We start from the raw sequence: 24,207 nt of genomic DNA on the forward strand, positions 1-24,207 counted from the left end.
CCTTGTATTGAGGAGGACATATTGAGAGAGGACATGACATGTGACCGAGGTCCCAAAGTGGATTTTAAAAACCAGCACAATAAAGTTACATAGTTAAATATCTGCTGCTTTTCTCTCTGATCGACACAGGTTTTGTTTGTTGTATCATGGATGAGTTATTAGAATACCTCATCATTGTCTAGAGGCATTCATATATTAAATATATTCATATATGGTCTGTGATGCGGGGAAGTAGTCAGTAGTCAACTAGCTACATGTTTATTAGTTGGTGTATGTTAAGAATTAATCTAAGTGTTATAAGGAATGTAGTTTCTAAATTGCGTTCCAGATTCAAATTACGAACAATTGTTCCAGAATTTTGCTCCAGAAAGGAGTCCCCCACACTTGTTCATCTGCTCATTATTCAATGTCATAGTTGTTGGAACATTGTAATGAGTATACAAACATCCAACATGTGTTTTAGGTCGTTTTCACAGTCAGTAGTTTCCATGTGGTCACACTTAAAGATGCAGCGCTTGAGTTCTGTAGTCGGTGACCAACCAGAAGACAAAGGGTCGGTCACTCGCAGACACAGAAGTTCAATCCTCCTGCAGGAACATGAGGATCTTCTCAGGTTCTTCTGATTTGTTTGATCTCCTTTTAAGTTGATTACTGAACACTAAACCCAGACTCCTGCGTATAGACACGTACACATTTCACCGCCTGTCTATCTAAAGAGGGCAGTGTATGGGCTATGTCAATTAAATATTCATTTTATTGTGAAAATAAATAATTTCAGTCAAGAATTAATGCAAGATGTTCCTTTTTATTATTTAAGTGATCATGGATATATGTGTCCAGATCCCATTACAACCATGCTGCTGTCCTAGTGACCTGCTATGCTTTGTGTTGTCACTGTCCTGATATGGAGACTTCGAATCATTTTGGATCCTGATTTATAGTTGTTTAAACCAGGAATTTTGTAGAAACCTGTGTTCGTTCAGCAGCGTGTGCACTGCAGTCACAGTGTCCTAGTTGCTCAGTGGCTGGCTACCAGTTAGATAAAGGCAACGTTGTAAAGCAATGTAGGGCAATAAATCAGTCCGCTGTGATGCTTTACAACAGTCACTGGGCTCTACCTCTGTCTTTATCTGTGTGTGTGTGTGTGTGTGTGTGTGTGTGTGTGTGTGTGTGTGTGTTCGTGTTCGTGTTCGTGTCAGGGTCTTGCTGCTAGTCCCACTGGCCTTTAAAATGATTACAGACAGTAATCCATAATCCACACTCACATGATTTAGACCATATAGCACATGCAATAGCTCTCACTGTAACTCTGAGACAAAAGCATGAACAAAAGTTGCATAGTTGACGTTACTGGATCAAGACAACATTTACATTTTAAACGTGTTGCCAAGTTGCCCATTGTGCCAGAGTTCAGCACTCTGTGTGATGATATATCAGGTCTCGGAGAACGAGAGAGCTCAGGCTGCTGCAGTATGTGTCATCTGTGTGTGGGTGTCTGCATTGTTTGATATCTAAGTGGTTTAGTAGTTAATACATTGTTTGTGGGGCAACACAAAAGGACCCCTCTGTGTGTGTGTTGTACTGGTGGATGGTTTTAGGAGGCAGCTGTTGTCCATTGGCACTCAAAGATTTAATTATGCTGATGAAGATGTAGGGGGGGGGGGGGGGGGGGTTACATGCAGCAAATTATTCAAATTAAACAACGCTGGCCAAACCGCTTTTACCTTTAAGTCGCATGTTCTAGTTCGTGTTAATTCTCTGTTAGCTGTGGCTAGCCTGCAGCCATCGTCCCTGTGACCTCTTCTAACCTCATGTCTGGTCTGGAGGATTATTGCTGCACACAGACTGTACAGCCTACACCATAAATCCATTTAAATAATGTACGCCCAGATCTGTTTAAGCTGCTAAACATATCAAGCACTCTGACTTCTAGCTCTGACTTACTCTATATTCTCATCTGACCTAAATGTAAGGAATGGGTTTACTTCTGTGTATAACCCACTTATTGTAGTTCCAGCTCCACATGTAACAAATCTCAGACGTGGGCCGAAAGCTCAGTAATTCCAGCACAACCTATGGGACAGAGATGATTTTCAGAAAAACACAATTGTACTGATAATGGATTACTCTTCTGATCCTGTAAATGTAAAAAAAAGACTTTCAGCGACAGCTTTTATGAACAAAATGACCAACAATATTTATTTTTCCTGTGTTTTTCATGTTAAATACTGCAATGCTTATTTTGAATACCAGTTAACATGATGATTATTTTTTTGGGGTTGTTTGGTCTCATAAATTTCAACGATGAAAACATCCAAATCATGATCTCCTGAAGCCCAAGTTGAAATATAAAAATAGCTTCTTTGTCTCACCAAAAAGCCAATACCCTTGATTTTTGACCCAAATGTTTACATAAAAGAAAAGGGAACCAGAGAATTTTGATATTTTTTTATTTTAAAATATTTTTTTATTTCATGTAATCATCTAAAAATTATAGTTGAGGATAATTTGTTCTTTTTTTTGTGAGGAAAATTTGACATCCTATGAAACATTTTCCAAACCAGCAGTCTCGTGAATTTAAGGGATGAGTGTGGTCCGTTTTAAAAACATATCAATTTTAATGAAAAATGAGTTGGTTGTTGTTTTGTCTTGTGTCTCAGTTTGTTATCCTTCATTTTGTGTCCATTTACATTTTCTCAAAACGTCGCCAAAGTAATTATAACCTTAAGCACTGTCTCGAGGATTTTGATAAGTCCGTTTACATATATAGTCCTCGTCTACCTTGTGCTGAGAATCGCTCGCTGTTTCATGTGTTCCATCAGTCGTTCTGACTCAGAACTTGTTTGTGCCGGCTCTAAAATAGAGAGAAAGTTCCCGTCTAGTGACTCAACTGTAACTGAGGCTGAGTTGTTTGTCTAGCACTTGACAGACAGGGAAGTCTGTCCTCTGTGGCTGTTGCAGTGCTCCTTTAATAGACTCTGACAGCCAACACACACACACACACACACACACACGCACACCTTAGATGCTGACAGCCTCTGCTCATTTCAAATCTATATATAATCCACGGTATTTCTCTTCTGATCTCTCTGCCTCCCCTGTTACTACTTCCCTCCTCTACTCTGCTTCTATCGGAAAGTATTTTACATGAGGCCACTGAAATATCCTGGCAGGCTGCGGCAGAGGACTCTCGGGATGCACTCCTGGCCCCCGATGAGGAGGAGCAGGAGGGAGGGATGGATTAACGGAGGAGAGGAAGAGTCACGGGGCAGAGGAGGGCCGAGAGGGAGCAAGGAGAGGGTGGGAGAACTGGAAAGTGTCCCTACTTGCGAACGATTTATAGATTTTCCGGTCTGAGTTCAAACGCAATATCAGACCTCTGGAGAAAACAGGTCAGAAGATATAATTTAAACACATTATAAAACAGATTTAACCTTAATTGTTCCGTGTAAAGGGGCCCTTTGCTTTTTACGGACAGAGAAGAGACGCCCTGTCCTCAGTGTTGATGACGTTTGTGACAGACAAAAAGCAAGCAAGAGCTTTGATGCATCCAAACCCTCCTCGATTGTTGCGTTCTTACTTTCCTTATTTTGTCTTAAAAGGAAACGCATATTTGACAGAAAAGTCCTTACGAGGTGCTTGATTGATGAACATGTCTCATAGTTGACCCTGTTCTGTTTTTGGTTTTTCTTTAGTGTTGTGACTTGCTTGCAGCCCAGCAGTGCCCTATCCCATATGGTGCATAGCTGCCACATATGGTGAATCATATACGTCTGCATGATTTATACATAGACATAAACACAGTATATAGGTCAGTGCAGTATCAGTATTTTGACCTAGTTCATAGATCAACACACTTTTTGCTTTATGAAATAAGACTGACACAGAAACAAATAGAAAAATATGAAAAGAAAACGAAATATTGTGCAAAAATAATTGAAAGTAAAGTAAAACCAGTTATATAGCCCGTACATTGACTTGATTTGCCTAATTTGAAGTGTACTCTATAGTGTAGGTAGTCCGATGTGATTATTCAAAATGTAGGTTTCAAATTTAAACCATTTTTTCAACTCAAAACATGTTCAAAATGTTGAAAACAGTCCATGTGCATATTTACATACCGTAGTACACACTGCATGATAACGTTGCATAGTAATGTATATAGACAACATAACTATTCAATAGTTGACCGTTCTCAAGAGACGCCTCTATCATTGTGTGGTACATTTAAAACTCAAAGCATCCACTCGTATATATTACGATTACATGTATAAAGAAGTCCTCTCTCTCTTTTCTGCCGGTCATCACGTCACGCCCTTCTTTTGCTGCCTCTCTCACCCTTCACTTCCCGATTGTGTCGAGGCCTGGGCCCCTGCACTGGGCACAATGTGTAATACGATATACTAACTGACCTAGATAGCACCACTCACCATGTGTGCTATCAGTTCTCACCCACAGTCCCGGTACAGACGTTCTATCTGGCTTTCTAAGGAGCACTTACGTCATCTTCACGGGGGGGAAAAAAGTAATCATTTTGATTGTCAGCCCACATGCTGCTGCTGAAGCCGCTTTGTGTCAACACCTTGCCACTGTAGCTTCTTTGTGTTAGTCACAGACGATAACGTTACATGTTGAGATTACAGTTTGGCTTAAAGTACCAGGAACGAAAAATCAACACAAAACGAGTTGATGATTAAAGACCGAAGTTGAATAACAGTTATTCTTTATTTCCTTGAGGAATTTGTGGAATGTTGTCGGTTTAGAAAGTGTGATGGCGTAACAGGATTCCTCGTAGATTCATTCATAGGTTGAAACACTTTAAATCAGTGTACATGGTACATTCAATAGCAGCAACTAATGCTGCAACTAACCATTACTTTCTTTTAAATTAAAAATTGTATCTGGCTCCTACTTATATTGAAGTATAACTAAATCTATTTCTATTTCTAATGTGCGTTCACCATGTAAATATTCTTTGAACATGATGTAGGATTCCAGGTTTAGACATTTGGACTGGTTGTTTAGTGGGCACTATTCCACTAAGGCTCGCAGGCAAAGACGCTTAAACTGCACTAAACAAATCTCTTCCGGTCTCCTACAGTGAGGTGCCAGACATCTCTGAAAGCCATGCATTGCATCTTAGAATAATAGTCTGTTTTTCTTTCTGGTAAAACAGACCTGACTTGTTCTGGTCCGAGCAAAATGTGCTTAATTTATCAAGTAATCTCAGGTTTTTCTGTTCATACTCTTTGTCTTTATCGCCTCTTTGTTGAAGTATTTTATCAAATCCCGTATTGTTAGAACTCCCTTTTTAGTGCGTGGTAAAACCTGGATAATCTCAAGCATGATTTGATTTGAAAAAAGTTAATCTGAAGTCTTATCCTATTGGAGACACACTGTCTGACACAGAAACATTATGAGGACAAAAAGAACTTAACCTCCTTGTGGGGGACGTGTCACTGCTTTGGTTCAGTCGTGAGTGTTGGAGTTCTTCATACGCTTCACATTATCACACATACAGTGTAGTTACAGATATACGCCGCGTTCTACCCGGATTCCAGTGTATTGTTTTAATTATTTGACGAGGCGCTGAGTGTGCACAAAAGTTGAAAGTGCTGTGTCACTTTTTACCCAGCCACCCAATGCAGGAGGGGCGGGACACATGCCTACTACAAAGACGTGATCCGCCGTCTTTTATTATGAGTATGTTGTGGTCTTATTGTGCATGTTAGACTATTGTTTTTACTGTGGACTTTATGGTGTCCTCATGTCTGGAGCACTGGACCAAACAAATGTCCCCGTGTGGGATAATAAAGTTGATTTGAATTTGAACAAAACAATGGTACTCGCCGAGATGTTTCCTCGCCCACAAAATCTTATTAGCCACACGGACCTTGAGGGCCGTCTTCCTTCCCGACGTTGTTCATCCAGAGCGAGGGCCGGAGCGAGTCCTCTACCTTCTGCTGACATTTATACTTCCGCTGATATTCCGTATCAAAGCAACCAGACGCTGCCAAAGCGTCTCGGCTGAAAAATTGCTCTTCCAGCCGGGGCGTTTTTAGAAGAGAACCTGCTGTTTTCAGCTGGGGAAAAAACACTTTAGTGGACACGGCCCCTAACTGTGAAATGCACTTTTGAAACACATTAATTACACTTGATTACCCCTCTCCCTCCTTTCTCAGTGCTGTTTTCCTCCCCACTTTTGTTTGCATTCATATTTGTATCCTCTGTGTTGCTTCATTCTCAGGTCAGCTCTTTAGGTATCACTGACACTCCTCTCCGTCTCTCTTTGTAATCAATAGTTTGTCAAATGTATTGATGCCTGTGTTTGTCTGAGAAGCTGCCATTAGAAAAGGCTCTCAGAGGGTGATATAAAAGACACAGGTGTGCTTCTCTGATTGTGTGTGTGCGTGTGTGTGTGTGTGTGTGTGTGTGTGTGTGTGTGTGTGTGTGTGTGTGTATGACCAAAAACAAAATCAAACCTCCTCCCCTTTCTGACTCTTGATTGGCTCGCAGAAGTCTTTCCTGCTTTACGATTGGCTCCCAACTTCAGCCCGTGCCATCTCATTGGTCCTCCTGGGGGTTGTTGCCTGGTTACATCAGAAGCTCATATATTTGAGCAGAGTTCTGGATGTTTACTGCAGCACTTCTACAGGCAGCGCAGGCTGAGACAACCTCACACACACACACACACACTCATTCAAGAACACACACACACACACACACTGGTTCAGAGGACGCCACAGAATGCACCCAGGCGATAGCCAGACTCTGCTGATAACCGACCCACTGGATGCAAGGCTGAGCTATAGACCGACCCGATACTGACAGAGGAGAAATCTGCAGGAGAGGCTGAGAGTTCAGAGACAGAACAAGCTTAACAGCTGGATACTGAGATGTGTCAAGTGGTTAACAGGCAAAAAGACCAAAGCGACAGAAATCGTGCTGAGTTTGGTTAAAAGTCAAGCCGACTTCTCTGCGGGTGTTGGAAAATTAAAAAACACACTGGACTTTCAATCACCTGCAGTATACGTGTTAGCTTGAAGAAGAAGAAGAAGAAGAAGAAGAATAAGAAGAAGAAGAGAAACTGACAAACAGCCTTCCAGACAACCGTCGCCCTGAAAAACCTTCAGGCTGAAACAAAACAAAAAGGACAGAAACACAGCTGGCAAGATAAGAATGGCCTGTGACATTCTGCTGCAGAGGTAAACATCAGGGTTATGTAACTTCTCTAGTCTGACTGGAATAACTGATTCTAACTAATGGATGAATTAATGGATGGAGGTGAAGGCAAATGTGGTTGGATGATAGATACATGAATGAATGAGCATTGATAGGTTTAAGAGAGGAGATGAGATTGAATAAATGAAGCAAAATAATTATCAAAGAGATTAAAGGTGAAAGCTACATTAACGGATCAACTTGTGAATGAATAAGTGGAATGTTTTAAGTGATGAAATATCTTTTTATAACGAATGGAAGAATGGAGGGAAATGAGATTGTATCGTGCCTTCTTGCTCATTGTTTGGTTACCAGGCAGAGATGAAAACGAATACAGAGACAGGAAGACGTCTGAGTCTTTTCTTGTACAGGAATAGAAACAGGGCAAGGCGTTACTTAACAGCTGATATTGTATGACGCAATTCAAGTATAAAGAAGGCAGAGGGATCTGACTCAGAATGTGTCAGCATTTTTGAGACGAAGTGGGTCTGAAAACGGGAGTTGTCCTCATTTAATCAGCGTTTTCTCAATCAAACGTATGTTTTAATACATCTGAGGCATGTACGTCAGTGCACTCATGATTGGAGGAAGTTGTTGGCAGATTCTGTTCGTTCCTAACATTAGTGAGTACCAAAGTACACATTGAAAAATATTCTAGTATTTGCTCAATATGTGTAAATTAGATAAGTGGACGATCTCGATTCTGGTTGAAACGATTGGTCAATTGATTGATTAGTATTTTGCCAAAAGAAATTAAGAAACAACTACTCCTTAAAAGTCAGTTATCAAGAAGAAAAGGCAATTCTCTCAAGTGTAAGGATTTATTTAGGGCTGCAACTAATGATATTTTTCATTCATATTTCTCAGAGTCCACGGCAATGTTTTTATGTTTTGGAAATTGTGAGATTTTTCACAATTCTCACATTTCAGAGACCAAATAAATAATTAAAAAATGACCCCACAAATTAATTGATAATGAAAATAATTGTTGGTTCTTATCTGGAGAACATTTGTACAATTTTCCAAAAGACAGGAAATTGATGTGGCCCCAGTAACGGTAATAACCGTCGACACAAACGTGGACATGAACACATTGTTTGTTAATATAAAGTTATATTCACCTTGCATGGTAGCCCCTCCCATTAGCGTATGAATGGGTGACATTTAGTGTCAAAGCGCTTTTGAGTGGTCAGAAGACTAGAAAAACGCTATACACGTCCAATTCCAATTACCATTGAGGAGGAAGAGTGAGGGGCTGTTAAAGAATTTGTTGAGTCAACTAAACAAAATAGATCGTTCTTCTCGGATGGCCTTAAATCTGGTCAACGTTTGAGTTGTTGAATGCACACATCAGTAGCAAAGCTCTGTGAGAGTTTCTTGGCCCTGACATGAAGATCTTTAAATGTTTACTTCAGAAGCAGCGAGACGAGCTGTTAATGAGATGCAAGATGATGCTTAGGATTCTGTGTGTGAAGGCATAGCTTTAAGAGACATAGCGAAATATGTCGTCTTCTGCACGCTGAAATATACTATTCGTGTGGTATGAATTTATATATGTGTGTGTGTGTGTGTGTGTGTGTGTGTGTGTGTGTGTGTGTGTGTGTGTGTGTGTGTGTGTGTGTGTGTGTGTGTGTGTGTGAGTGGATGCGTAGACTGCAGCACTCTGTAAGACCTCCCAGCCAGAACAGAGCAGAAGGCTTGCTGACAACAGCACCTCTGTGGAATCACCTCAAACTCACCTTACACACTCACACACACCACACACTCACACACACACTCTTTGTTTCCTTGATATCGAGCCACCAGAGTAATGCTGTAAATAATCCAAGATGCCCTTTATCAGCCCTTTTCCTCGCTGCCATTTGCACTGACAACACAAAGTTACTCTGTTTTATTAATTTAACACAGCAGGAAAAACCACAGTCATGCTGAGATGTTTTTGTTGTTGAGTCACTCAGTCAGCTGAGGTGAGGCCACCGATAGCACAGCACAGCGTGTAAGCTCTGCAGTAAATTCTGGAACAGATCCTCCTGGCTCATACATGTGATATGTAGTGTACAGTACATGCAGTACATTCAGGCCAGTTGTTTACACAAACAACAAAAAGTAACTGAAAAGCAGCAGAGATTGTGAAAGCTGGATTGAACCCTGCATTGTTAAAATACTGAGTCATGAGAACCTCACCTTGGAACAGAGCAGAAAAATAAGCAGGAAATATTCAACAGCAGGGCAAGGCCTAACAACGATGTTATCTGCACATGTATGAGGGTCACAAACTCTCTGGAGGTGTATGATGCTCTAACATTATCATATGCAGTCTAATATTATGTGCAGTACACAAAAAGTTCCATTTAGTTATGCACAAATCTCATGGTTTCATTACCAGTAAAACATGCGGGGGCAGTAATGTGTTGAATTGGCAGTAAATGTGTAGATTATGGAGTTCACGTCGAACTATTCTCCCGTGTTAAAGTAAAGTGTGATTCAGTTACTGCAACCCTTCAAGAACACGTTCGTGTCCACCTTTGACAAGCATTTTATGACGCTCTTGTATAAAATCATTGTGGTTTAAATTATTGTAGTTATAAAGCAGTTTTTCAAAACAGTGTCATCGAAATCAAAGAAGACCATAACTATAATGTTAATGTGAAAAAACACAGCCAGGTTAGGTGAATAATATTATGTTGACATTTACTTCAACTCAAATCACAGGTGCATTGCTCAGCCCTCAGCTGATGTACAGCTGCCTACTGAAGCAGTAATCTGACACCAGGGATCATGCTGAGGATCTGGTTAGCAGACCGCAGATTAACCTGATGGGATCTAAGGGAATTCATGTTGCTCCACCATTAACCTAACCACCAATAGACGTTATCAAAGACAAAGCGTTTGTCTGTCTACTTGGATCACTTTAAAAGGTTTTACAGTATCACTGCCTACAAAACAGCTAGCTGAAGGTGTGACCCCTTAAGATCGTATCAAGCTCTTTTTTTCTGTCTTTGGCTGCCGCTCCAGTCGTCTGTAGGGCATCAACTGATCTAATCCGACCCGGTATTCGCCAACTAGTGCTTTATTGTTGCACTCTTGCACTTGTTGTCCGGTTATAGGCCAACAATATATATATATATATATGTATTATATATATGTATGACAGCTAGTGAAGGAAATGTTCCACCTTGAGACATAATCAAAACCACTTTCAACATCATCAGGGACCTAGAAAACTCAGTCCTATCTGCCCTTCATGGTGTTCTCTGAAGAAAAGCCCAAAAGGGCCCTATAAAGATGCCATGTAAGGTCCTTTAGAGCTCAACTGACGCTGGTAGAAATGTTATCTCTGCTGCTGCTTCAGGAGCTCCAGGAGGAGGGCAGGAACACCCTAAAGGCCGCAATAACGCATTTAGTTCAAGCCTTCAGGGGCGAAATGGTGCAAGATCAGATATTATCTTTGCTTCTTAATTCATGTAGATTATGTAACGTCCTTGAGGAGTCTATCAAGGATCTATTGTTAGTGATGCAGCCACCCGGCTCGCTCCCTTAGGGTACAACTCAGCAGGAGAGCCTGAGCTGTCAGATGTTATCAGCGCTTCGAAGCAACAGTCGCTGCTGTAGAGAGCCTTCCTGTTTAAAGGGCAGTTCTCTATGCTGACTAACAGGAGGAGAAAATGACAAAGGATCTGAGTCCAGATAATTATGGACTCAAAAATAATACGAAGTCATAAGCTAGTTTAATATTATCCAAGTATTTATTAAGTTGACTTGAGAGGGCAAGAAAAAACATAATAATGGCTGTTTTCCCCCTTTCATTACTTCCTAACACCCACATTCTTTGGGCTGTTTTGGCAAGCTTACTGTCTCTCTATCGCACACACATATTCACCATCAAGGTTACAGTGTCAGAAAGGGGAATGTGAGACGCTCGTTACATTCAAAGCCAGTAACAAGGACGGGAGGAGATTAGAGAGGAAACAAACACTGGGGAGAGAGACAGAGAAAGACCTTGAGAGAAAGATGAGCAAAGGATAGAGAAGACGTGATGTTTCTGTATGAAGCACGATAGGGTGGAATGAGAGAAAGTGAGGAAGAGAAAGAAAGGAATAACAATAGTGATATGTAAAGAGAAACAAATTAGGATCAAGAGGGAAAGAGAGTTGGGTGGCAATGATAGAAAACAAGAAACAAGTGAAGAATAAGAAGAAAGTATGGAGTAAGAAATAAAGATGGAGGGTATTATTGTTTCCTATCTTCCATTAATAATTCAGTCTGTATCGATCTACCTCAGGACTTCTTTCTGCATTAAGACTGTGTGTGTGTGTGTGTGTGTGTGTGTGTGTGTGTGTGTTAAAGAGCCAACATATATCCACACAAAAAGGTTGCGTAACGTCAGCTGCTGTTTTTCTAATGAGTTGAGTTTGACCGTCTGAGTCACACACACACACAGCATATATGAGATGTACCCGTGCACTTGGGCATAATGTGAACGACCTTGTGTGTGTGTGTGTGTGTGTGTGTGTGTGTGTGTGTGTGTGTGTGTGTGTGTGTGTGTGTGTGTGTGTGTGTGTGTGTGTGTGTGTGTGTGTGTGTGTGTGTGTGTGTGTGTGTGTGGGTGGGTGGGTGTGTTATATAAATCTGGAGTCCCGGTGTGCCTGTCAGTGTGTGTGTGTGAGGCCAGCGGCAGGCTGCTGAATCAACACACACATCTGATCCCTGTTTCATGACACACACACGCACACACACACTTCCTTTTTTATGGAGGAATATCGAACAACAAATATGATTTGGCACACACACACACACACACACCCTTTTATCTGATCAGCACGGTTTAGCAGAGCTCTGTAGCCTAAATAACAATCTGCCCACCCAGAGTGGCACCAGTGACCGAAACTTTGTCTATTTGTGTGTCTGTGTCTGTGTGGGTGTGGGTGTGAGGGTGTGTGCATTTCTTGAGATTGTCATTTGGCACAGGGGATTTTAGATTAGGACACATCTGCAGTGAGAACATAACCTCATTATGCTGATTTTCGTTACTCAGCGCTTGATCTCCTGACACCTCCGAGGTAATTTCATGTCCGTAAGGGAAGGGAGTCGAGGAGTAAGTGATGTTCTAACCATGTTGTCCTTTTCTCCTCTCTCTCTCTCTTTCTCCGTACAGCTCCCACCTCTCCCCTATATCCATCCTGCCTGCTGACTCTGCTGAGTAAGTACACCCACACACACACACACACACACACACACGCTCACCAGCAATTTATCCACTCACGACACCATAAATAGGCACTTCTTTATGTACACACCCTGTAGTAACCTACAGACATACTCTTAACAAAATTCCAGCGACACTAAGAAACTTTTATGTGCACCTGCTTGTAAAAACAAATAAATCTTTAAGCAAGTCAGCTGTCCTGCAAAGGTAATGAAGAGGATGATGGAAAAGTGTAAACAGGGGGTAAGAGAGCCGGGTTGGTTGAAGTGTTAAGAGGAAGTAAAGGGCCATCTGCTCAAGAGGCAGATGAAATAACAAGAATCAACAGAAGAAGAAGTGCAAGCAGCTCTGTGAAGAGTCGGGAGAAGAGGAAGAGGCTAAGAGGAAGTGATAGGGAGGAAAGAGGAAAGCCTTGTGTTGTGATTATGGAGCTAAACTAAAGCATTTTGTGTGGCTCTGTGCTTTTAGAGGCGCAAGGACATGAACTCAGCAATCACATGACTGTCAGGCCTCTGCCTCTTCACTGCACGACATGGGCTCAGAGTAAAACCATTCACTGTGCTGCTGTACATTCATGTGAGAACCTGGAAGCTTGAGAGCACAAAGGTGTCTCAGGAATAACACGTGAACACTGAAAGTCAGTAATTCATCAATGACAAAAGAGAACAAAATAGCAGCAAATGAATTCTGCCATAATAATCATATTCGATGTAACCTTTTGCATTTCTTGACATCAACATGCTATCAATTCATCTGCTGATTTCTTTCGCTAAGAAAGTATTTGCTAAATCGTCATGTCTGCAGAATGCCAAAAAATAGCTGATGGTTGCTTCACTATTTGCTAAATACCAATGTGTTAAAGAAAAGAGACAAGTCGTCAGCTGGAACTGGTGTTTGTCTTTGTTGTTTTAAATAATTACTTAAATAATGAATCTGTTATCAAAGTAGTTGCTGATTAATATTGACATCAACTACTTCATTATTGAACCAAGTGCTTCAGCTGTAACATATTGGCTCAATCATTTCCATTTAGGATGGCTGTCTTCATATTTTTCATATCGTAGTCTGTTTGGATTATTTTCGTATTCTTACAAAATACATTTTTATCAGTCAAACTTCATCTGGATAAACACAAACCTGCGCAAGATTAGATGTCAAGAAAGAAAGCAAACAATGAGATAAATAATCAAATATAAATAGCAAATGGCTGGACGGACTGAAACAAATAATTGTATTAATTCTTAAAGTGTAATATGGTGGACGAGGGCCTCAATGTTTTTGACCATAATATTGTAGGAATAAAGCTGCCAATAATGAAGAATACATAGACAGACATACGAGTAGACTAATCTTGGAACACGTGTCCAGTAGTTTGACTATCTCCTGCGTAGAACAGGATCTACCGGCACATTTCCAGACATCCATTAGATAACTTCACGGCTTTGGTTTCATAGACCGTCTTGTGTCTCTGAGTGTGATTTATGTCTTCACTTTCCTCTCGCTGCCAGGATGCGTTCAAAAGGATTCCCCTCTGTTGGGAGGCATGAAAGGATTTAGACAAAATTTAGTCGGCAGCAAAAACACACAGTGCTTGTCTTGACCGTGTGTGTGTGTGTGTGTGTGTGTGTGTGTGTGTGTGTGTGTGTGTGTGTGTGTGTGTGTGTGTGTGTGTGTGTGAGAGAAAGGGAAAGACTGCAAGCACATCATCTTTTACCGCTCCTATGTTCGTATGTGGAAGTAGCTCTTTTGTGTGTGTTGGTTAATATTTAGAGTTTGAGTTGCTGCTGAAGGCGAAAGTGGGCTTGTCGTCCAGAGAAATGAGTGCACAGTTTGTGAGCAGTTTCTGGCTGATATATCCTCAACTCCCACACACACACATTTATCGGACCTCAGCCCAACACCTTTTATGAGTTTTACCATAAATGGACATGGACTTAAAGCCCAAACACAGTTATGTTCCACCTCCAAGTCTTCCATTTAAAACTGTGTAACTTTGTTGGTGTAAATATGTTGAATACACCACACACACACACACACACACACACACACAGTATGACATTACCTTGATTTGAACAAAGAATACAGATGTTAGATCATTTAGATGTAAAGAATAGAAAACAGCTTGGGGGGAACATCAATAAAACGAGATGTAGTGATGGCGGTTGATACATCAGGAGCAGCAGGTGGTGTGGAGGAGTGTGAGGAGAGCTGGGCGTTTTCCCAGTTAAGGTCTTCAACCTCTGCTGCTGTCTGAGCTGGCAGAGAAAACAAAGCTAACAGCGTGCAAGAAGCCAGAGTAAACAAGGGAGGGATACTTTATGATCACACACACATGTGGTTGAGTTAAATAGAATCTCAGTAGAGCCTGTGGATCAACTGTCACATGTCACGGTGGTGGAGGTCAGAGCGTGACTGCTGTTGTTACCTTTTATAGGCCGTAATGTCCTCTCTGGTTTATAGTTTAAACATTATTAATCCTTTCATAACTGCACCAGGGTTTTTTACTTAATAAGGACATGTTAAATAGCCCAGAATGGAAAGGAAACCATCTCAGGGATTATTAGGCTCTCACAAAGTTAGATTCATTATTCACCTTTAGAAAATGTAACAAACACTGCTGTTATTTTTGCATGGAGATAAACACATCAGTCAGTCGTTTAAAGTCCCCGTCGTTAACTGATCAGCAGAGGTCTTTCATTAAAAGAGGCTGATGATGACAGGTGAGGAGGCTCCACACATGGTTCAAAGATTTGAACTGTGCATCATTACTGGTTACTGCTAAACCTTAGTCTGAAGATATAGGCCTTAATTAAATGAGTAAACAATGCACCGACTCACTGGATTCAGTAAATATATCAGATCCACCACAGATTGAAGACAACATGCAGCATTAGTGCTCTCCTTGAGGTCATAGCAGTTAGTAAATACATACTAAACGGATCAACCACCCTGATACATGCAGGGAGAATAATTTAATTTATGTGTATTTAAGAGGACATTTTTATTGGCTGCCACTGCTGAATAAACAGAGAAAACGTGGTCACAGGATCTTATCCAAAGCAGTTGTGTAAACCTTTGGCTTTCATCTTGTGTAGATATTATCATTGTTACAGTTTACACTCATTACAGCTGAGCTAAACTCACTCCAGTGGAGAGAACACGGGCTGCATTGTTACTCAATATTTAACACGGTTTTAAACTCAGACTGCAATTAATTAGTAACTAACTGCTAACCTGACAGCCTGCCTGTTTGTTTGAACAGAGGCTACGATGCAGCACATGGGAGGAAAATGTAATTTCTAAGTGAAACTCAATGCATCATCACGCACAGTAATAACGTGTGAATATAAATCCTGATGAATGACGTCCATGTGTTTTTTTTGTGTTTTTCCAGGATAATCCAGCGAACCATCAGGGCCGCAGTGGAGCAGCACTTCTTTGAGCTGAAAACCTCCATCGACACCAACTACGACAGCCAAGGGTGAGAGTCCAGACACACACGCATTAACATTCACACCTATACAGTACACGCACAAGCATAAATACACGTTTATTTATTCGTTTCAGAACATTTTCACACTGAAGCTCTGTACAGCAAAACATGTTGTGCTCTACTTTTTGCCCTCCGAGCACCTGCTGGTAGGAACATGCGTTACACAGCTTCCTCGGTGGTCCATAGAACCATATTTGAAATAGTGAACATTATGTACGAAGGCACGGAGCCAGATAGATGGCTCAGGTTACCGGTAAACATGTTGACAGCTGTTATGTCAATTAGCAAACTCTACATGTTTAGGGGAGCAGCTGTTCAGTGGTCAGTCCCCTCTAAGACAAAACAACATGTCGCAGCATTTCACACTGCATGCCGAAATAGGTTGGCACGCACCACCACCATAAAGGCACAGTGGCAGTGTTCTCAGTTCATCTTATTTATGACCTTTTTGATTTTTTTTTCTTCTCCAGAGTGAGTCCCAGTGAGCCTGAAGACCAGGGTTGTGATGGAGACGAGGCGCAACAAACTGACCCCGAGGACAGCCCCTGCGACACAGAAGGGGAGACCCCGCTCACACAGACCGAGCAGCGCATACAACAAAGCCAGAAAGACACACAGGTTTGTCGGAGACACAGACACACACACACACGAACTGTCAAATTCATACTGCACATAAACACCTGCGCATGATCAAACGCACACTGTGTGTTCGAGCCGAATAGACATAAATAACACACACACACATTCGAGAAAGAGCACAGAATCATCACACACACACACACACACAGTGGAAATTTCCCTCAATAGACGTTCAGAGACAACACACACAGAGCCCAACCAGTTGCTGTGTGCGCTGGCAGCATATTTCCCATAGCTAACCTCCTTCCTGTCTCCCGTCTGTCGGTCCGTCCCAAGGCTGAATGTTTGATTTTATCAGCACAGTCCATCTTTGTTCTGTCCTGATGGTTACAATAGCTGGAACAGACCTGTTTTTCAAATGCACGCACAGATTAATGAACACGCTGAGTCACGGAGGCAATGTTTTCTTAAAACTTAGTCACAGGGGGAACATCACGAAGCGGAATCAAGAGGAGCTGCTCAGTGTCAAAGCGGTGAAAAACGTATTTTTACACCCTCTGTGTGCCAGGGATTCATAGTAGGTCGTCTCCACATTTCTTTCACTTTTTGATGAAAAAAGTATGAACAAAATTAGGATCACGTTTTTAAATCCCAGTGGCACAACTTGTATTGAACACATACAGGGAAACGTGTCTTAATTGTGCCACCTGACCTCTGTAATCCATCCAAGTGTTTCTAATATTTGCCACGAGGAAGAAATGTTTGGTACTTCCTCAATGCTAGTATCCCCACCCCTCCTTGAACCCCCCCCCCCCCCTTTAAAGCCTCAGTGGCCCAAGAACCATTTTAGTGTCCAGGCGGCAGGAGAGAGATGAGGAGCGGAGAACATGGCAGACAGAGGGAGATGTGTCCCGGGACTAATGAGAAACCTGTCACCTCTTTGAACAATAATCTACGTCTTTAAATAGAAGAAGCAAAGAATGACAGCAACACCTGTGGGCCAAACTACAAAGAAACACACCCACCATTTACTCTCTTTACATAACAGTTGTAATACTAATGTAACGTGTGCGTTTTGTGCAGCAGGTCACATTTACTCATTGAGTCATCATCCTGCTCTTCACTACAACTCATTTACGAGCCACCGCAGCTTTGATTTTCTGACGGACTCAACACAAACGCTTTGGTGTGCATGTTTAGAGCCCTAAATCAAGCTGTAGCATTAGTTATGATGACCACAATGAAACCCAACCGTTTTGGTTGGGGAGTTTCGCTTTGACTTTAAAGGGTAAGAGAGATAAGTCGGATAAATCATTAACTCATATAAATGTATGTAAAGAATGACCTCGTTGTTTCCTTGTGGTGTTGAATGTGGTGTTAACTTTATGAGTGGTAATGTGCAGAGGGGCTCACTTCAATATTTAATTGTGCTGGATTTCTACCATTTAAGTTAAAGTGCAAAAGCTCTGTCTCCCAACAGTCACAAGAACGTGAACCATGATGATGTGTGTAGTAAGAAGGCACTTGTTTGTGTGAGATTCCTATTCTTGCCTTTTCATGTCTCTTGCTCTGCTCTTAAGTTTCTAACTTCCATTCATTAAAAACTGTCAAATTAATGGTGAATTCTTGCTGCTGCTTTCCCCCAGGATTCATTTGACTCTGGCGCCGCCCTGGAGGAGAGCTCGGGGATGGACCTGGATGCAGAGGCCGTCGGAGACGCTGAGAACAACATCAACACTGCCAGGTGAGCTGGGTTTGCTTTCAAAACGTTGAGTTAAGTTTCACCTTATATCAAGAATATACGATCGAAGTTATCAGAGTGAGATCGAAGCATCATGGCCAGTATTTCAGGAGATCGAGGAACATGTGAGGCTTCATCTGGACAGGGTAGATAGATGTGTGAGTCACTGCACAGGTAGCTTGGTGCGTCATGAGGAGAGGACTTCCTTCTCTCCCAGAGAGGAATGTAATTCTTTAACATGTCCAGTGATGTGGCATTGCTCTGATCACTCCCTTGTAGTTTGACACGTCACACTGTATCACGCCTCCAGCTTCTGTTTGTTAACAAGCACACTTAATGTACTGTGGTTGGTGTGTCACGCGGCGTTAAATTGTAAAACATAGTCGATGATTAAATGCTGTTTCACATCTATTCAGAGGGAAAAGGGTAAAAGTTACCCGGCAGGATAAAACAATCGATCGACACAGTATTGATTTTAGCTGTAACAAATGTGAGATTCTCCAACAGTTGAAGCTTTGACTTTGGTATCTCCAAATTCATCATCATTAAATTGTTCTGCCGAGAGTGCGTTCACAAATGGTTTTGATTTTGCTCAAAGCCAAAGACTTCCAACGTCTATGAGTTGACTTGGCTTGTTGTAAACACTCGGTGTTTGCACTTGGAGACTGGTCAGGCTCTGGATTTATTTACACAGCAATAAACAACCAATCAGATATCTGAACATATTGTTTTAGATATTTTCTAAAATGACAATTTGGGAAAATGTCACTTTTTTTTGGTCATAGTTATTTTTTAAAGTTGATCTCATGTTTCCTGTCTCTGATTATTCCAGGCAGGACAATCAACCCTGTGACAACATGGAGCAGACTCAGACTGACACCATAAGCTGTGTAAGTAGCAATAAGTGGGAATGTGTGCGTGCTGGCACTAAAATGATTTCTGTGTTGATTTTATGATGATATTACTTCAAGTCTATGTTACAGTATCTGTCCTTCCTTTTGTTCACTTTTAATTAATTTCTCTCTACTTTTGTACCTTCATCTTGAATCTTTTACTTTTTTCCTTCATTCCCTAATTTGTTTCTTTATTCCCTCTCTCTTTCTCCTCCTCCAGGATTCGGACTCATGCCGCTGTGATCAGAACGCCAACACCAGCAAGACCAACAGGAACCGCCCAGCAAAGTCTGGCCACAACCCCCACCTCCAACTCTTCCCCGACAGCCAATGGGAAGGTAGGCGATACAGCGTCCAGTCAGTGGATTACAGAAGTACAAGTTACACAGTAAAGCAGACCCTTCCCATGGTTCTCTACTTTAATGTGATTTATTTATTTATGGATCTACCAAACACCGAATCCAAAGAAAAACCTGTTAAAAGTGAGAAGTCCCAATATGGTTAAAAAAATGATTTCTCCAAGTGGGCAAAATGCAGTTATTCTGCCATATTGATTAATTATTTAAGATTAAAAGTCAGTTATATACATTAATGTTATTGTCTTTACGATTTCACCAAATTCACTCAATTTGTTAAAAGAATACTTTGTGAATTGTCATCTACAATTCTGTTAAATATGGAGTATTACTAAAGTTACACTTCATTGACTGAATGAAAGTTGGAGAGTGAAGTTGTTATGAATGACTGACCTCACTGCTCCTCGTCTCTGCTGTCTCTTCTTCTTCTTCTTCTTCTTCTTCTTCTTCTCTCCTTCCTCCCTCTTGTCCTCCTTCCATCCAAACAGCGTCACCCCCCTCCCATCTCCACCGCCCTCACATAGACTTCTCATGTATGCATCTGCAAAAAGAAGGCCACGGTGAGTAGTTTAATGTCCACCCATCCACCAGCCCACCTGCTTTCCTTTCATCCGTTCGCATTGATCTTTTTATACGGATGCTTCGATCAGGATTTTTTTGGGGCCGATCACAGGGTCTATTTGAAGCCTTCTTTTGATCGTTTAACATTATTTATTTATTTAACTATTCACACTGTATTAACATTCAGATAGGACAAAGTATCATGAGTATGTGCAACATATTCCACTCTCTCATTAGCCCCTTTTATACAAAGATCCTGCAATGCTGCTGTAAAGAAGACCTCTTATTACACCGGCTTTCCTTTTTTTACACTGAACCAAACAAAGCCGTGACGTCTGCGTCGGCGTCTGGTGTGTGTGTGTGTGTGTGTGTGTGTGTAGCTCCACCATTCTGGCACTTCCTTTTTTACACAGACGTCGATTCGGCTCTTTGCCACCTCCGCTGCTGGCTTAGCGGCACGGATACCCCCCCCCCCCCCCCCCATTCCGTGTTCGTACCTTTTATGAAGAAGCGAGGCGGAATAACGGCGTAACAGTCTGAGTACAGACTGTGTAAAATGGGCTTTAGAGACACAACTCACAACTCAGGGGAAGCCATTTTAGCGGTTAGTCATCTGACGGGCTCCTCTGATCGGCCTTTATAAAGACTAATCAAACTACCTGGAACGAATATTGTCCGATAATGATCGGGGGGCAGATTGATCAGAACACCCTTGGATTGGAGACTTTATTAATATATTATTACTATAAATAATATATTTAGATTTGCTTGTGTGATACTGATCGTAAGTAGTTCCTCGCATGTGAAACACTCTTCTAACAAAGCTGCTGGACTCCTTTTCTTCCTCTCCTCTTTGCTCTTACCTCTTTGCGACAGGGTCACTTGGCGGATTGATCCGGACACCTTTCCTCTCTGAAAAACACTTCTTCCCCTGACTCACTTTCTCACCTCTGTCTTGTTATCGCCTTGACTCCTCCTTCCCCTCTTTTTTCCCTCTGACTCAGCTCATTAGCATAGTGCTGACAGTCAAGACACCGTTAACCAGACAGAGAGTGACTCAGCAGGGCATCGAAGGAGAAAATGAATGTGTTGTTTCATTCTCCCATGCAGCTTTTGTGTGTTGTTAATATTACATTAATCCCTCCTTTTCCGACGTCTGCTAACGTGCTCTGACTCTTTGTTTCTGTCCTCCTCTCTCCAGACCCCGTCCCCGCTTTCAAATCCTGGCAGGACGACAGCGAGAGCGGCGAGGCTCAGCTCTCCCCGCTGGCCGGCCGCATGGTTACTCTCCCTCCTCTGTTGCTGGAGGAGGATGGCGAGGAGGACGTGGGGGAGGGAGGGCAGGAAGCCTCCCCCTCCTCTTCCCGCTCCCATCCTCACCTCCTGGCGCGACGCTTTCTCGACTTCGGAGCGCACGGTGCCCAGCGATTCCTGCAGCAAGACCCGGACGCCACCTCACCCACCAAAGCACAGAGGTACGATGAGGCGCGGACATCCAGTTGCAGCTTACTCACTACGAACTAGTTTCTGTTTGAAACCCAGGATTGTATTCATGTATCCTCCGTCACTCCAGGCCACGCCGAGCATCGTTTGGCTCCAAAGAGTCGATGAGAGGAGGCGATTCAGTGACCCATCAACTCACCAAGAAACTTCAGCACCTGAAGAAGAAAATTAAGCAGTTTGAAGAGCAATTTGAGAAGGAAAGGAACTATAAGGTACAGAGATACAGATTGTTGTATTGTTGAGCAGGAATATGAATCCGCTATTTTTTTTAAAGTGCTAAGACGCAAACCGAAAAAGCTAATTTACAAATCCTGCACACTGTGAACCACTTGTACTCAGTCTATTCACAACATTTCAGTCCTTAGACCGTCATCCTCCTGCTCCTCCTCCCTCCTTTAACTCCCTCTGGCTCCTCTCAGTCTCTTTTATATACATGTGTATGTTGTGAATTGTGCGTGAGTGTCCTGAACGTTCCAGTGAAGCACTAACTCTCTCTCTCCTCTTCTCTCTGCAGCCCTCTCACGGAGACAAGGCAGCTAACCCCAAAGTCCTCAAATGGATGACCGACCTCACAAAGATCCGCAGGCAGATTAAAGGTAGAACAACTAGCTCTATTTCCTGTGAACGTGCATTTGTGTGTGTGTGTGTGTGTGTGTGTGTGTGTGTGTGTGTGTGTGTGTGTGTGTGTGTGTGTGTGTGTGTGTGTGTGTGTGTGTGTGTGTGTGTGTGTGTGTGTGTGTGTGTGTGTGTGTGTGTGTGTGCGTGTGTGTGTGTGTGTGTGTGTGTTGGGGTTAGAGTGTCTCTGTGCCATCCTGTTCCATGCTGGACAGCTTGACCCTCCCCACTCCTAACCTCTGACCTTTATAACAACATTGCATGCGTGCTGGTCTAACATCAACACATGCAGACACGCACATGCCGGTTGACGTGGCTCTCACATGCGTGGCTCCCACCCTCCAGTGTGCTGATGCGTCCTTGTGAACCCACATTCATTACCTCTGCAGTGAATTCAGTGAGGTGAAACGATGGATAAGACTTTTAAGTTATGCATAAACAGATACATAATATTTGCAAATATCTAGGAACCTCGATTTAAAAAAACATCTACTTTTTGATCAGATTTTAGGCTGCACGTTTTTGTCTTTTGATAAACTTGGTGTTCCTTGAAGCACAGAGTGTAAGATACGAGATATCTGATGTTTATAAATAGTTTTCCAAACTTTGACGAGTCTCTTGTGCATCGTTTCACCAAACTGAACAAACCCCATGACACTCGTCCACCCTCTCTATCTGAGGTGACGGCTCTCCTTGTCGGAGAACGCAGTGGCCGAAACATTTCTCTCTCTCTCTCTCTGTTTCAAATCAAAATTGAAAAAACATCAATAACGCGAGTACCCGCTCTCCACTTTCCTCCCTCCTCCTCCTATCGCCCAACCGACCGATTGATTGATTGATTGACTGATCGGCCAACCAGGACGCCAGCACCACCTTTTACCCAGAAGCACGCTGAGGCACCAGGCTTTGCTCCATTCATACAGACGCCACCATGCTCCCTCCTCCCCTTCCCCCCCCTCCTCCTCTTCTATCTGCTCACCCCCCCATCACACACTCACCCCCCCGCTCCACCCGTACTCAGGCCTGAGCTCTAGACCGTATCACCTCAGTAAGTACCAACCCCTCAGTAAGTAGACATTGCATACACTACTGACGGTCACAATGAGGCGGCATTGTGAGAGCGTCTTGCTTCTTTTGTTTTGGTGCATTTCCTGTTGAAACCGCATGTTGGGACGAAAAGTGGGAAGTAACGTGAGGAAGAGAACAGAGTTTATTTGCTTGACTATTTGCTGACTGATATTTAAGAAATCTGTGTTTGTTTAGTTTTACTATCACTGTATTCTTATGCTTTTGCACAGGACAAGTTGACAAGTTGGTAAATGATATTTTCAGAGTGAGGTGACTTTTTATCTTGAGATAATATCCAGCCGTTAGCAGTACGACTGTCTATAACCATCAGACCGACTCAGAGGCTTTTGAAAGTCTTTGCTTTTTCTACAGCCAGATGCTGTTAGACAAATGTTGAGGGAAATGTTTTAGCTTGTTGTGGTTGGGTTTTGACTGGGCTCGGTGTTTGTGTGTTGTTGTTCCGTGTGTGTGTGTGTGTGTGTGTGTGTGTGTGTGTCTTTCTCTTCATACTGTGACTGGCCGACTTTAACCACCGCAGCTGTCTGTCAGACTCCTGCATGTCTGATCACCCAGTGAAAAATGCTTAATGTGCCGTCTGAAGATTTGTGTTTTTCTCCCCGTTCTTTTCCTGGTTCCTTCCTCCGTACTCTACCCTCTCTATCTCCTCCCCGTTTGTTTCCCTCCTCTTCCTCCTCCTCCTCCCTTATCACGGTCTTCCTCCTTCCCCAGATGCCAAACACCGCGCAGAGAGCGAGCTCGGCCCCCAGACTCGTCCTCGGAGCAACACCTTACCCAAGAGCTTCGGCTCCACGCTGGACCAAGGCGCTCACGATGCAGCAGGAGAGATGAAGGGCCAGGGCCCCACCAGGGAGGAAACACTGGAGCTGATCCAGCACAGGGTCAAAGGGAAGAAGCAGGAGGACGGCTGGCCTGATGACATCAAGGTACTGAATCAGGACACAAGTCTTTTC

At 42.5% G+C, this 24,207-nt stretch overlaps 1 protein-coding gene across 5 annotated transcripts in view; it reads left to right on the forward strand.

The window, feature by feature from the left end:
• Window positions 1-24,207, forward strand: part of fam13b (family with sequence similarity 13 member B) — a 61,035-nt gene that overhangs the window by 29,985 nt on the left and 6,843 nt on the right. For 3 of the 5 annotated variants that reach the window (XM_076103519.1, XM_076103517.1, XM_076103518.1), the window contains exons 8-19: window positions 12,377-12,421; window positions 15,822-15,908; window positions 16,391-16,538; window positions 18,146-18,243; window positions 19,073-19,130; window positions 19,354-19,471; window positions 19,978-20,049; window positions 21,252-21,525; window positions 21,624-21,765; window positions 22,068-22,149; window positions 23,028-23,216; window positions 23,966-24,180. In XM_076103519.1, coding sequence (XP_075959634.1) covers window positions 12,377-12,421; window positions 15,822-15,908; window positions 16,391-16,538; window positions 18,146-18,243; window positions 19,073-19,130; window positions 19,354-19,471; window positions 19,978-20,049; window positions 21,252-21,525; window positions 21,624-21,765; window positions 22,068-22,149; window positions 23,028-23,216; window positions 23,966-24,180 — 1,528 coding nt within the window. The remainder of the gene's footprint in view (window positions 1-12,376; window positions 12,422-15,821; window positions 15,909-16,390; window positions 16,539-18,145; window positions 18,244-19,072; window positions 19,131-19,353; window positions 19,472-19,977; window positions 20,050-21,251; window positions 21,526-21,623; window positions 21,766-22,067; window positions 22,150-23,027; window positions 23,217-23,965; window positions 24,181-24,207) is intronic. The other 2 variants (XM_076103521.1, XM_076103520.1) reach the window with 2 other exon arrangements.

Source organism: Anarhichas minor, unplaced genomic scaffold (assembly GCF_050575085.1).
Source record: "Anarhichas minor isolate MPS153535 unplaced genomic scaffold, ASM5057508v1 ptg000028l, whole genome shotgun sequence".
Taxonomy (NCBI): Eukaryota; Metazoa; Chordata; class Actinopteri; order Perciformes; family Anarhichadidae; genus Anarhichas; species Anarhichas minor.